Source organism: Folsomia candida, unplaced genomic scaffold, assembly GCF_002217175.1.
Source record: "Folsomia candida strain VU population unplaced genomic scaffold, ASM221717v1 Fcan01_Sc004, whole genome shotgun sequence".
NCBI classification, from domain to species: Eukaryota; Metazoa; Arthropoda; class Collembola; order Entomobryomorpha; family Isotomidae; genus Folsomia; species Folsomia candida.
The window spans coordinates 7,110,182-7,122,892 of NW_019091196.1; the positions used below are offsets into that span (position 1 = coordinate 7,110,182).

The window sequence follows — 12,711 nt, forward strand, 5'->3', positions numbered from 1 at the left end:
TATTAAATTTACTTGTCTCAAACTCGGACCGGAAGTGAAAGTGCACAAATAAACTTTACTTACGTAATCAACATGGACTGATTCTCCTTGTCTGGAAACATTCATAAAAAAAATCTCAAACTCTATCATTATTCATTACCAAGGGCCAGGCCGTTCATCATTTTTCAGCTTTCACGGGAGGAAGAAGGTAAACTTTTCACACAGTTTGTTTTATTTGCACAAGTAGAAAGAATGAAGCGATTTGGAATGATTTGCTCTAGTTTATCATCATTTCATGTTTCAAACTGTGTCATGCATATCACTTATCGCCATGCGCTCTATCTCAACCCTCTTTTGCTCATGTTAGTTAAAAAAACGGGATGATTCATCCATCCATCTCTTCGACTGAGGATGAGTGACAAGTACGAGATCACCAGATCAAAAAAAATATGACAGGACAACCCAGTCCCACAGTGTACATAATTTTTTGCACGTATTTATGTAAATGAATGACTACAACTAGACAAATCTGCAATACCTCTCAACTTCCTTCAGTTGGTCGGAACAAGGTGAGTGAGATGAGATGATTCATGTGGTGAAACCACAGCCGGGATTACGATTACTTTTACCCGACCGTCGAGATGAAGGTGGTTAAGATTTATAACAAGATGCGGTATTTTATAAGGGAACGAAATATGGCATGTGGCCGATACGTACATATGTACATGTTCTCATAATGATGAAAATTATCGAGGGGCAAGATGCCAAGGAGAAATATATCGGGGTTAAATTTAGGAAAGTCATTTTGGCTCATCCACACCCACCCAATTCCATTTATGGACAGCAACGACAGACAGATGTACATTTCATAAAAATCATAAGTACGTAGTGCTGGAGCGAATGCATACCTTATCACATCATTCGTGGCATTTCGAGGATAACCAAGTGCTACTTTACTCACGACACGGTGAATGAAAAGTAAGCAAATAATATTATATTTGTATTCTGTAAAGTAAACCTAAAAAGAGAGGAAGGAAAATATGGTGTATATGTATGTACATAGTTTAGTCTAGGGAATGTTTGCGATGTGCGTGTCCTTTCAGTTTATGCAGCACGACGATGTCGAAAACGACGACGACGACGAGGGAAGCATCATCTTTTGAAAGGAATAGAAACGCGTGGTTGGTTTCCTTTTTTGAGTGTGGCTTAGCTTTTTTTTACGAAAGTGGTAAAAAGGCGAGATTTTATTTAGGTATAGAAAAAGTGCATGTACATATGTACCTCTTACTCATTTTACAGTATTGGATGATGGTTAAAAACTGGAAATGTGTGTCCGTTCCGTAATGCACCTCTCATAAATCTTGGAAAATCTTCAAACCAGCTACTCTCACTCGGGAGAGATTATACGCGTGACAGAAGGGCAGGTAGGAGAGAATAAGAACTGCCTGAATGAATGAATGAAATGGGACAGGACAGGAAATGTAAAAAGGAATGTTTTTACAGGACAACATTCCCTTTTAGAGGTTTGTTCAGGTTGGAAGTTGGAGGAGAAAAACATAATTTTCATGGTGATGGGGGTGTGGAAATGAGTGCGATATGGCAATGATAATGAAGAGAGCAGCAGTGTTTTTTATAGTTTTGTGGTTTGGCGAATGGATGGATGAGTGTATTTTACTATCGTAAAAGTATGCACGTCTTCAGCATGACTGTTTACAAGGATTATTATTATTATGGCTATACTTGGGGTAACGATGCAAAATAGGAAATATCCTAGTCTGTCTGTCTATTTAGTAATTTCCGTACATTAGAATTCTCGGATGGGGTCGCCAAAAATATCGTGATGATGCATCATTTAAAAAAAGTTGGGCAAGGTACATCCACACATATCTATGAGAGAAAGTTAGATAAAGATAAATTGCATCGTCTCAATAATCCCCAAGTTTGTGCTCACTTTTCACTTTCTTTTTCCACCACTTTCTCTCTCGCAGCGTAGCAATCTGTCGTGTCCAATTCTCCAATTTTTTCCCTTATCGAGCTGCTTCTATCTACCAAAGAACCAACTGAATCACATACATACTTTTGTTACATGATCACTCAACTCGCGAACGAGCAAACTCGCTTTATACAAAAGAAAGGACTCGCTCCAATTCTGGGACAATTTTCGTTCGTTTTCCTGCCTAAAAACTTTTCATCTTTGCTCTGTCTCCCCCTCTGTCTGCATGTCTTTGTCATTTCACTGGGTGGTTTGATGTGTGAAATTATTGAGACAACTTTTACACCTCTTTCACTCACTACTTCTTTCAAGTCGTTTTACACTACAAACTTTCTCTCCAAAATAGAATATGGAATGAGTAATGGTCACAAAGTCTGATGAGACAAGGAAGCAAAATATACGCACATGCCAAAAACTAACAAGCGCTGAACCGTGTAATGCGATACCACTACACCACCCAAGAAAACGAAAACATTGATCTGTCCCACCATTTTGTCTCTTAAGAATAATGGATGTGGTGGTAATGGGTGGGTGACATCATGGTGTGATGTCGATAGAAAAAAAAACAGTTGTAGTAGTTTGTACGTTAGGAGTGAAATGAGATGTAAAGAGTGACACTTGTTTATCATGTAGTAGTAAAAATGTGCAATTGACAGCAATTTTTGGATTTCAGACGGCACGACAAGATTTCTTTGTGTAATCGTTTGTGGTGAGAAGCTGGATGATATCCAAAACTGCATTTTTACATGTTTTGTTCTGCGATGAGATGATTTGCGATGCAATTGCAAATTATTACTGCCCAGTCAGTCAGAATCCCTCACTCAAAGTATGTTTAGTTTCTTGATGGCAAAAATAAATGAGAAAAAAAACATACTTGTCAACATATCGGAATAAGCGCCGTCTGAAATGGCGAAAATGTGAGGTGGGACTTCATTCCGCCTCCGTCCCTTATAGATCTGGATGACACGTTGGGTGTAAATCGGGTACCGTTTGTAGGGGTTGATCGCCACACAGAATAGACCGGAATACGTCTACATATATGCATACCAAGATGTTTTATAGTTTGACAGATGCAGACCAATTAATCAAAATTAATGCGGCAGCAATAAAAAATAAATAAAAAAACGTACGTAAATCAACTTTGTGTAGTAGCGCTGCTTCAAATTGTGCAAGACGGCAGCTTCGCTCAAATATGTGAGGTCAGCCATGTCTTCAACTTTCTCAAATTTGGGAGGGTTGACCTGATTGACGAGGTCCTTTTTGAAAGGCTTATCCTAAATTGTAATTAAAAAGTGTGCATATTTACTTTTGGGGTAAAATTAGGATGAAACTTTCTCTTGGAAAATGAAACTTTCTCTCGACTTTCTTTTCCGGCACGTACATACCTCTTCGTTCACGTGGACCGTGACGATTTCGCCTTTCGTCGCCTTGATTTCCCCGATGATGAAACCTTCCTTGTCATCAGGAACCCAACAAGCCTTTTTTGCATCGTACGGTTTACTTTGATCGATTCGTTTCTGTTCCAATGAAATAAACTGGAAGCAAAAAAATAGGAATCTGTTACATCACGAAAAATACAGCAAGCATTTCTCATTTGTTTTTTTTTGTGAATAAATTGACTCACGAGATATTCCGTTGGATCGGGATCAGCCCTTCAGGGAGAAAGAAAGCACAGAATCAGACGAGATTATATTTTATATCAATACGTGTCGTCGTTGGGAAAACTTTGCATGTTTTTTGCAAACTTTGATTCAACTCGGATTAGATTTATGTATATGTAAAGGAGAGAGAAAAGCATGGAATCCTTACCCGTCGTATTTTTTCTCTACAACCATCTCGACTGATTGATTGATCTAGAGTTCGAGTATTCGTTTAAAGATTGATAAGCAACACCGAACAAGAAATAACGAATTGAAGCAGAAACACAGTCCTGGAACGAGATGCTTTCCTGCAATTTGTATAAATTTGGCCAATTATTATGTAAAACAATTCATAATATTCTTCAGAATTGTTCAGTTCTGTAGTGCACTTTTAATCAGGATTTCTTATCATGTGCAAAGGGATATTTACATGGAAAATATATACATACAGCACACTTTTAGGTTGTAGGTATATATTTATTTTGTGATAAATTATTGGTCGGGGAATAAGAGTAAATGCTAAACACGTTCTGGGAGGTTAAAATGAGACATGTACTTACGTTCGAAAGCTGTTCTGGACTGATATGATGTATTGGAGCCACGCTTTTTTGAGGATTTTATGTCATTTAGTTTCGTTCTTGCATACTCGCGTGCAAAATGCAATCCTGGTGTTGGCATTGGTTTTAGGTCCCCGAGAAGAAGAAGATGTATCTTTATGTGGCAAGAGTGAGGGCGAAAGGTTGCATGGTACAGATGAGTAAGTGGTAAACAGTTTGAGAATGTTTGCATTTTTGGGTAGTGAGATTATTTAGATGAGGAAAAGTTGTTTCTATTTTGATACACAAAAATCTACTCGAGTTTTGTCAGTTTCATTTTTGATACAGAAGTTAAGAATATAAGTACATTAATCTCGGTAAAAATCGTGCATTTCTTTCATCATTTTGGATAGAGATTCTAATTTGATAATTACGTATGTAAGGTTAAATAATAATTGATAGTTAAATTTGTCATAATTTTTGTAATTGCAGATCAAAATGAGTAGCGAAAGTCAGTCGGTGAGGATTGAGGAAATTACTACCGATCATCTTGACAGTTTAAAGAGAAATTTACTAATCAATTCTACAAATAGTTCTAGGGTACGACAACTATTCTTTAGTATATTTTCATGGTGTATTTAAATTCTCATTCTTTTTTTGCAAGTGCAGAAAGACGTGATATGCACTCTAACCGAAATGTTGCAAACTTACCAGACAGAATTACGAGTCGGGCGAAAAGGCTTGCCCGACTTGCCCAACCTGATTTTACAAGTTGATATGATCTATGCAATCTCGCAAATCATGGCGACCTCAGACACGCAACTTTTCAGGTAAAATGTGATACTTTTTATTGATAAAGACAGAAATATATGAGATATGTATGTATAAGTCGTCGGGCAAAAATAGAATAAAATTCTCTACTTGTATTCCCTACAGCTGCACTTTGACTTTATTGAATTCGTTCTTTCGAGTTCCTCTCCTCCGGGGAAAGTTAAATGTGGTGGTGGAATCAGGACTCCGCATCGCTTCAATGGTTGTCAAATCGGATTATTCGGTCATTGGTGACGCTCGTAAATTCTTTTTGAGTGTCCTGGCAGACTTGTAAGTTCCGAGGGAAATAAAATACTTTATATATTTTACTTTATTTAGCCATTACACTTTGTTGAGCTTTTCCTCCTGCACCGTTTATGTACATGGAATGAAATGAACTCTATTACTCTCTGCAGAGAGATCGTTCCTTTGTCAATTCAACGCCAAGTTATTACCGTCTACCGCAAACTCCCGGATTGGCTGGAACCGAAAGAGTTGCTGGAATGGACACAATTACTGCTGTATTGTCCCGTATTTCTTGACACCCTTCCCGTCAAAGTTTACACGGATTTTGTCAAAGTTTTAATCGGGCATATGAAAGATGATAATATAGTGAAAATGTGCTTAAACTTCTTGGCCGATAGTTTCAAAAAGTTGCCGCATGCATTTGGTGAATTTACTAAATAGTCATGTTTTTTTACTGGTGATTTTAAAATTGAAGTTAAGGTAATGTTTTTTTGCAGTTCGTGATGTATGCATTAGTGATAAAGATTTCCTGAAATTTCTAAGTGACAAAATTTGTGCGCCATGTTCTGATGATATGACTGAAGATGGATTCATTTCGTTGTGTCTGGCATTTGATATTGTTCACCGTTACGTTGTAGCGATGCACATGACTGGGAAAGTTGAGGTTAAAGATTTTGTTTCCAATGGCTAATTTCAACTAGTATGAAATTATGTAAATTATTATGGTTTTATTTTAATAATATTGCTATCCGTGTTTTGTAGAACGTGAACCCAATTCAAATGAACTTGACGAGACTAATTCCACACTTGACGCAATATGCGGTGAGTGATTCCATTCTGATATTGCTAGCCGAATTGCTGCGTGAGGATCTGAACAACAACGGTCTTAAGGTATGTTATACCTACATAATTCGAGATATGTACAATGACGCAGGTTTTTATTTGAAATTTGATAAAGAATCTAAAAACAATGCATTAAATATAAACAGATTGAAGAAGATGATCCCAACGTTGTTGCAGAACTCCTTACAACATTTCACTTTTTGGTACTGAGCTTGGCTCACAAGGTACGTATGTATTTGTACAAAAATAGCAGTTGATGCATGTAATATTGACTGATGTCACTACTATTTGTGTGGACTTTCTTTTTCCCAGGCTGTCCTCGTCCGTAGTCAGATTAACGTTTGGAACTTTTTGCGTGAGTTATTGCGATTCTCAGCAAGGAATGCAGGCCAAGCACTCCGAGCTCACAAACCGGAATTAAATTGCTGGAACTTAATAGCTATGTCTGCTCTTATGCCGCCTAACGAACCATTGTTGTCACATCCTATAGAGTTTTGGAAATTTGTTTTGGATTGGATTAAATTACTCAACATTCAGGTATCTATTTATTATATGCTATTATTTTCTTGTTCAAATATTGACAAAGTTAATGGTAAACGGCACATTTACATATGAAATTGCGTTTTCTTTCAACCACTCTAGAAAAAATCCTTCTTCCGAATACCAAGTCACTATCAGTGCTTCAACTATGGAAGTTTTGTAGCAACGCTTGATAATCGGATCAATGCCGAAATTCTTATCCCGTTCTTCCTTTCTGAAAATAGAATTCAAGAATCGCAAGCCAATAACACTGGTCGAGTCGATGGTGGAGGAGTAGCTGTGTCGTCGTCACGTCGTTACCGATGGAGAAATGAGAAAGAGGAAATCGTTGCTCAGATTGGGAGTCTTTGCCACAGAATCCGTGACTCTTCAATTGATTGGGAGAGTGAAAGTGATGATCTTCTGTCAACATCCTTTCTCTTTGATGATGATGATGACGAAGGAGAAATCGTGAATAATAATGTAAAGACTGATACTGATGAGATCCAGAAACGTCAAGTTTCAACTGAAGAGTTCGATTCGGATGCAACGTGTAGCTTGTCAGAGTTGAATTTATAGAGTGGTAGTCTTCAGACCGGTATAGTTTAAGGTATTTTTATACAGTTCTCGTGTGTCGCATTCCATAAATACACAATCATGGAAAACATTAAGTAAGATATGCTGCCATCTTAAAGTAAGTATTTATAAAAGAGATTTCACTGTCAAAATCAAACAGGATTGTTGCTGAGCTTTGTATTATTTCGCTACATTTCAATTCTACGCAAGTATATGTGCATTGTTCGGTTTTGCTGAGCAATGTGAACAAACACCTGAATTTCAGAAATAGCAATTCACGTTTCTAACTGTAAGACGCATGTATTTATACAAAAGCTCCCCCATAACAAGTTACCACGGACGGATTTTATCCTGTCAATTCTGACTGGATTGGCGAATGAGTTGGAATTGTGTGTGGCTTTTCGCCGACAACAGCGAATTTATATTACCTTGCGTAACACTGTCCATAAACATATTCGTATTATTACGATTTGCCTATATACTTGATTGCACACTATTTTCTTCCGTTCAGAATTTTACGTAATATGTGGTGAGTAGTAAAATTGCGAAAACTCAGGTGTTTGGAAATACTCTATCATCGTTCCTAATATAATATGCCTCCCACCCACACTACTTTTTTGCCCACCTGGGTCTTGCTATTCTAAATATTCTATAAAAAATAGACCATGCAAACTATTCAGTCACACATCATCCCCTCTTTTATCTGGCGGAGTAAAGTAGAATTATAAATAATGAAGAAGTAGGCCTCGCATGGCATTTCAAGCAAGGTTGGTGCAAATTTATGCCCACCTGTGTACATATAGTTACTGAAAATGCATAAAGTTTTTGCTCCGAATTATGATTCTAGATTTTGCATGAGATGCCATAAAACAGAAGTGTGTGGAAAACCTAGATAGCATAACAATGCTTCGTTTGGCATCTCGTTTTAAACTCTCAGTCGCCAAGTAGATCTGTCCTTGAGCGACTTTTTCCTCTTCTTAACACGCAGCCAAACCAATGCCAGCAGGATTTTAAGCCGGCTTCTTCTTCTTAACTTGAGTCGACTGGAACCGTCAATGTCAACATGAGAGGAGAGAATCTTTCGCATGTGTCCCTTTTCTCTGACAATGTCACAGTTGGGAATTTCTGTGCCAAATGAACAAGCTTTCTGGTCGGTGAAATGGTCGAAAATGCTGCCTGGTTGGTTTTATATGCTAGATAAATACGGCGCTTTGCATGAGGCATGTGTTGTTAAAATTGTTTCAGTTTCTGCACGTCTCTGGGGACCAGGTATGTATGTGGGAAGTGTGGGTCTGATGCTGCTCGTTTGTTGTGATGGATAACTTTCTCCTCCGTCCTGCAATGCAACGTAAGTGAGATGAAGGTTTTCATTGCTCTTTTGCTGCTCCAATTCATTCCAATTTGCAATGTTTGTATGTTTTTACTGATGAAATAAAACCTTGTTTGTTTTCTCCGCTCTAAAAAGCTTGCGGTGGTGTGGGCGCTGGGTGAAAAAGAGTGAAAATAAAATATTGCACTTTATGAGGATAGTTTCACTAAATTTGGTATGCAAGGGATAAAAGAGTGATGAAATTTGACATGACGAAATGAACAAATCTCTGCAGAAGACGTTCTCTTTTTATATGCTTTGTGCTGAATTTTGACCAATTAGGATGAGAAAGGAGATCATTTATTTGGGTAGAGGAACCAATTAACTTTGTCCAATTAACTTAGAGGTTGATAAGATAAAAGCATTGTTTTGTAAAATGTAATGGTGTCGTAATTGTAAACTATGTAGGTCGATCTATGTATGTACATATTTTGCTGTGTAAGTGTTTTGTCTATGAAAACGTGTATGAGATTCTGAGCCAAAATTTTGCACGCGCAGATTTCCATGCCCTTCTGGTATTTTGGCACATCCTGTTAGAATAGTAAAATCCCCCACTGGGTATTAATTAAGCTCTAAGTATTTGTCATATTCCGCCCGTCCCACCCACTCAAATTAATGAGAAACACGGAAAAGGCCAGGATTTTTCCAGGAAACTGGAAGAATTTTCGAAGTCCGAGAAACACTGGATTTTTGGCAAACGTAATTACTATTCTCGTAGGATTATCCAAAATGCCAAAGGGGTATCAAAATCTGCGAAGTGCAAAGGTGAGATGTTATCCACCCCAGATACGTACGAGTGTGTGCGGTCTCATTACCCCTGGGATATCTTGAACGGACAAAGAACCAGGAAAATAAATATGTTAGTAGAAATGTCCGAATTAAACGAGCCATACGCTATTACTGTATCTTTAGTAGATTGCATAAGAATCTCTGCTTCCCCAAAAAAACGTCCAATTTCCTTCCGTCAATCTTTATAATAGTTGTCACGTCACATATCCACCACTGATTACCTCGACCACCACGTCCGTCCCTCATTTTGGTCACCTTCATACACCTTCGGGACAAATGATGCTTTCTCTTTTTCTGCGGTTACTTACTTTCTGAGCTTCCATTTCCCCCAACTAATTGGAGCTTTGTGTGATACTTTGTGGAAGTAATAATGTTGGTCGTGGTGGTGGTGGTGGGAGAGTCATTGGAGGAAGAATTAGACCAAATGAAACTCAGATGAGTCTCAAACTTGATTTAGATCGGAGGGAGAAAGTCCCGAGGCTGCACATACCATGGATTTAGCCAGGCTACACTTTATCCCTCGCCAACAGCCCAGCCACGTAGACAAAAAACACGGAATTTCAGTTAGCGTTCATTAGTTGGTGCATGGGAGAAAAGTTGGTTGGGAAAGAAGAAGGGGAAAGTCTGCCTGCGCGTCACTGGAGAGAAAACCTCTGCCAAGTTTCCCTCCTGATATGTTAAAACATATTGTTGTCTATGGCTGTTGGGTGTTTGCTTGGTGGTGGTGGTGGTGGCCGGGTTACTAGCGAGTGAAAGTGGCCGGGTCAGAAACTTGAACACTTTTCTTCTTTCACCAAGAACCAAATGAAATGCGGCGTTATTGCGTTCATCTGTTTTTCCCACCTAGATAGATAGATAACCTCCCTGGGTAAGCAGTGAAATAGATCGGACTTGTTCTGGCGATAAATAAGCTAATACATATATAAGCCTAGAAAGCGAGCGGATTCCTCTGGGTGGCATTATCACTAATATTTATACCCTTTTACTATAGTCACACCGTCCAACTTATGACCGTTCTATATTATGGCATTTATTTGTCTCACAGGGATCGAAAATGTGTCATTATTTCGAAAGTTGGTAAAGTTTTTCGCTCAAAGTAATGGAGCTCCGTCTTAACTGGACCCCGTCTTTAATGGAATTTTTAACTTGGATGGAAGAGAGCATGAAATATAAATTATTTTTTCTGCTGCCAATTTTTCAACATTAGTGGAATGTAATTCCTGTAGGGGATGAAATTCATCCCGTATTGATGAGCCACGTCGAGAGGAGAACATGTCTCGTATCGAATTAGGTCTGACATGACACGACGGCCAGCACGAGCAGATACGAGGCTAAATTGAATGAAAGTGTTCTCCTGTAAGAGGCAGACTGACACAATATAACGCAATATCTTATGACTCGGCTTGATGGTATCTATCGGATCCTCTTATCTTGCTTAAATTGGAGTAGGCAACGTCTGTCAAGTGGTGGGATGGTTTCGTTACGTTTCTGGTCTCCCGATTTCTCAAGGGATTCATTCTTCACGGACTTGTGTGATGATGATCTATTGGTTCGAAGAATGGAAGAAAATTATTTAGGCGGAAAAGAAGAACCATTATTAGAATGAGATGAACTATTATTATTATTAGTATCGATGTGGCGAGGATACGAATCAGTCGGTACAATGGAATTATCTACTGCGGTTGCGGTGGGATGATGGGGATAGGCTTGTAAAAATGGGAGAAAGTATGGTTCATGTATTTTCTCACAGTCCAAATTATGATGGGACTATATGGGAAGCGAAATGAGGATTTAGTGAAGAGTTTGGCCTGTTTTTGCTCACATACTTGGTATGAGCTAGATTATGTACGAGTAGTATATTAGATTGAATTAAAAAAAATTAAAAAAAAATAGTAATGATTAAACGACATTTATGAAATTATGAGAATTTCACAATTTTACAATACAAAGTTAGGTAATTTTCAATCCGAATGCCGAAATTATTCCTTGACATGAAATTTCAGCACAAAAAATCCCTACATAGCGATGATTACTTTACACCCCACTCAACCACTCATTCAACTACAATTTTGCCTAATAATACACCCTACAAATCCTGCTTGCTTCATTTTCATAATAATTTGAACTTTTTACTACGTACACTACATATTCTCCACGTCCCTTATGCAACGCGTAAATATTTGATCCATTACTCTTCATCTTTCCATGACGAGAGGGACACTTTTAACAAGAAAATTCCCAATTGAACCATCTCTCTAATCTTATCCGTCGTTATGCAGTAGCTGCAGCTTAATACCCAGTGCATGGAGGACCAGAGCTTAATATCTCACTTGCTAAATTCCTCCAGCACAATTTTTTCCTTCCCTTTCCACTTTGTTCGGATCGAGGATATAGTCACACAGGAGGAGATTTTGAATAATACATCGCGGCGGATATCTCTCTATCCGCTCGGCAGGTGAGTGCTGAGCGTGATATTAAAAAGTAGAGAAAGTCGTGATTTTCCTTTGTGCGTCTCGCGCCGGATGTGACTCTCTCCTCTCTGAATCAGTTCTATCTCTCTCTCTTTTTATAAAAAAAATATGAAAAAATGCGAAAAGTTTGTCCTCTCCTTCAAAGTGAAAGTATGTCGAGAGGAGTTCTTATGGCATCAAAAAGTAAGAAAAAAAGGTTGAAGCGACATTTTTCAAATAAATAACGACGGGACAGGAAAAAACAAGTTTTGTTTACTTCTGCTGCACCTAGCATATTTTTATATCAACAAATTTCGCGCGGGTACGTACGTACTTACGTAAAAGTGAAATGATTTAGGGGGAAAGTATTTTATTTTATGTTATGTAAAAGCAATAAAGTAAACGGTGGCTTTGGGCTATTGATCTTGATTTTAATATCTTCTCTGGTGGGGTGACTGATGCATAATTTGTATCGATTTTGCTACATGTGTGAGTAGATAAAGCTAAAATAGATAGATAGTTGTACTCGAACTTCTCCAAACTTTCTGGCCTAAACTAGTCTGCCCGAGTGGGAGGGAGATGAGGATATGGTGAGATCAGGAATTCATCATCCCACCAACTTTCACTTCCGCTCGCCTACTCCACTATGCCGTTGATAACTATCACTTCAACAACGGAGGGCCCAACCCACTTAGTAATTTGTAGATTGAAAGTGTAAGGTTTAGTTGGAGAGGATTCGTCGGCGAATCAAAAGGGTTTCACTTTCCGTTCTGAATACTTGGTTTGCAATAACTCCAAGATAAATACCTGTGGTCGTGGTATGTACATACTTTCACCATTTCTTGCTACTAATGATGAGAGATGACTAATGGATACTTGGATCATTTTCTCAAGAATCATGTCGCTCCTAAATAGCAGTAATACTACTTGACCAAGAGCAAAGTGGGCTTGATACATTTTC

General features: G+C 38.3%; 2 protein-coding genes across 3 annotated transcripts in view; one reads left to right on the forward strand and one right to left on the reverse strand.

The window, feature by feature from the left end:
- The window catches only part of LOC110849414 (myosin heavy chain, muscle), a 24,042-nt gene extending 19,766 nt beyond the window's left edge, over positions 1-4,276 (reverse strand). For both annotated transcript variants that reach the window (XM_035851323.1, XM_022096821.2), the window contains exons 1-7: positions 4,173-4,276; positions 3,782-3,920; positions 3,597-3,624; positions 3,358-3,507; positions 3,103-3,246; positions 2,847-3,003; positions 64-91 (exon numbers count right to left, since the gene is read on the reverse strand). In XM_035851323.1, coding sequence (XP_035707216.1) covers positions 64-91; positions 2,847-3,003; positions 3,103-3,246; positions 3,358-3,507; positions 3,597-3,624; positions 3,782-3,807 — 533 coding nt within the window. In that variant the 5' untranslated portion in view covers positions 3,808-3,920; positions 4,173-4,276. The remainder of the gene's footprint in view (positions 1-63; positions 92-2,846; positions 3,004-3,102; positions 3,247-3,357; positions 3,508-3,596; positions 3,625-3,781; positions 3,921-4,172) is intronic.
- Positions 4,277-4,451: 175 nt separating this feature from the next.
- On the forward strand, positions 4,452-7,618 carry LOC110849215. The gene is made up of 10 exons (XM_022096591.2): positions 4,452-4,525; positions 4,641-4,748; positions 4,818-4,978; positions 5,085-5,249; positions 5,375-5,628; positions 5,702-5,868; positions 5,967-6,095; positions 6,194-6,271; positions 6,360-6,584; positions 6,690-7,618. The coding sequence occupies exons 2-10, from the start codon at positions 4,647-4,649 to the stop codon at positions 7,143-7,145; spliced, it is 1,737 nt and encodes a 578-aa protein (XP_021952283.2). The 5' UTR covers positions 4,452-4,525; positions 4,641-4,646; the 3' UTR covers positions 7,146-7,618.
- Positions 7,619-12,711: the final 5,093 nt, after the last annotated feature.

Coding starts and splice junctions, on each gene's coding strand:
- LOC110849215 (XM_022096591.2), top strand. CDS start 4,647: ATGAGTAGCGAAAGTCAGTCGGTGAGGATTGAGGAAATTACTACCGAT. Junction 4,749..4,817: donor ATTCTACAAATAGTTCTAGG/GTACGACAACTA, acceptor TTGCAAGTGCAG/AAAGACGTGATATGCACTCT. Junction 5,629..5,701: donor AAAGTTGCCGCATGCATTTG/GTGAATTTACTA, acceptor GTTTTTTTGCAG/TTCGTGATGTATGCATTAGT.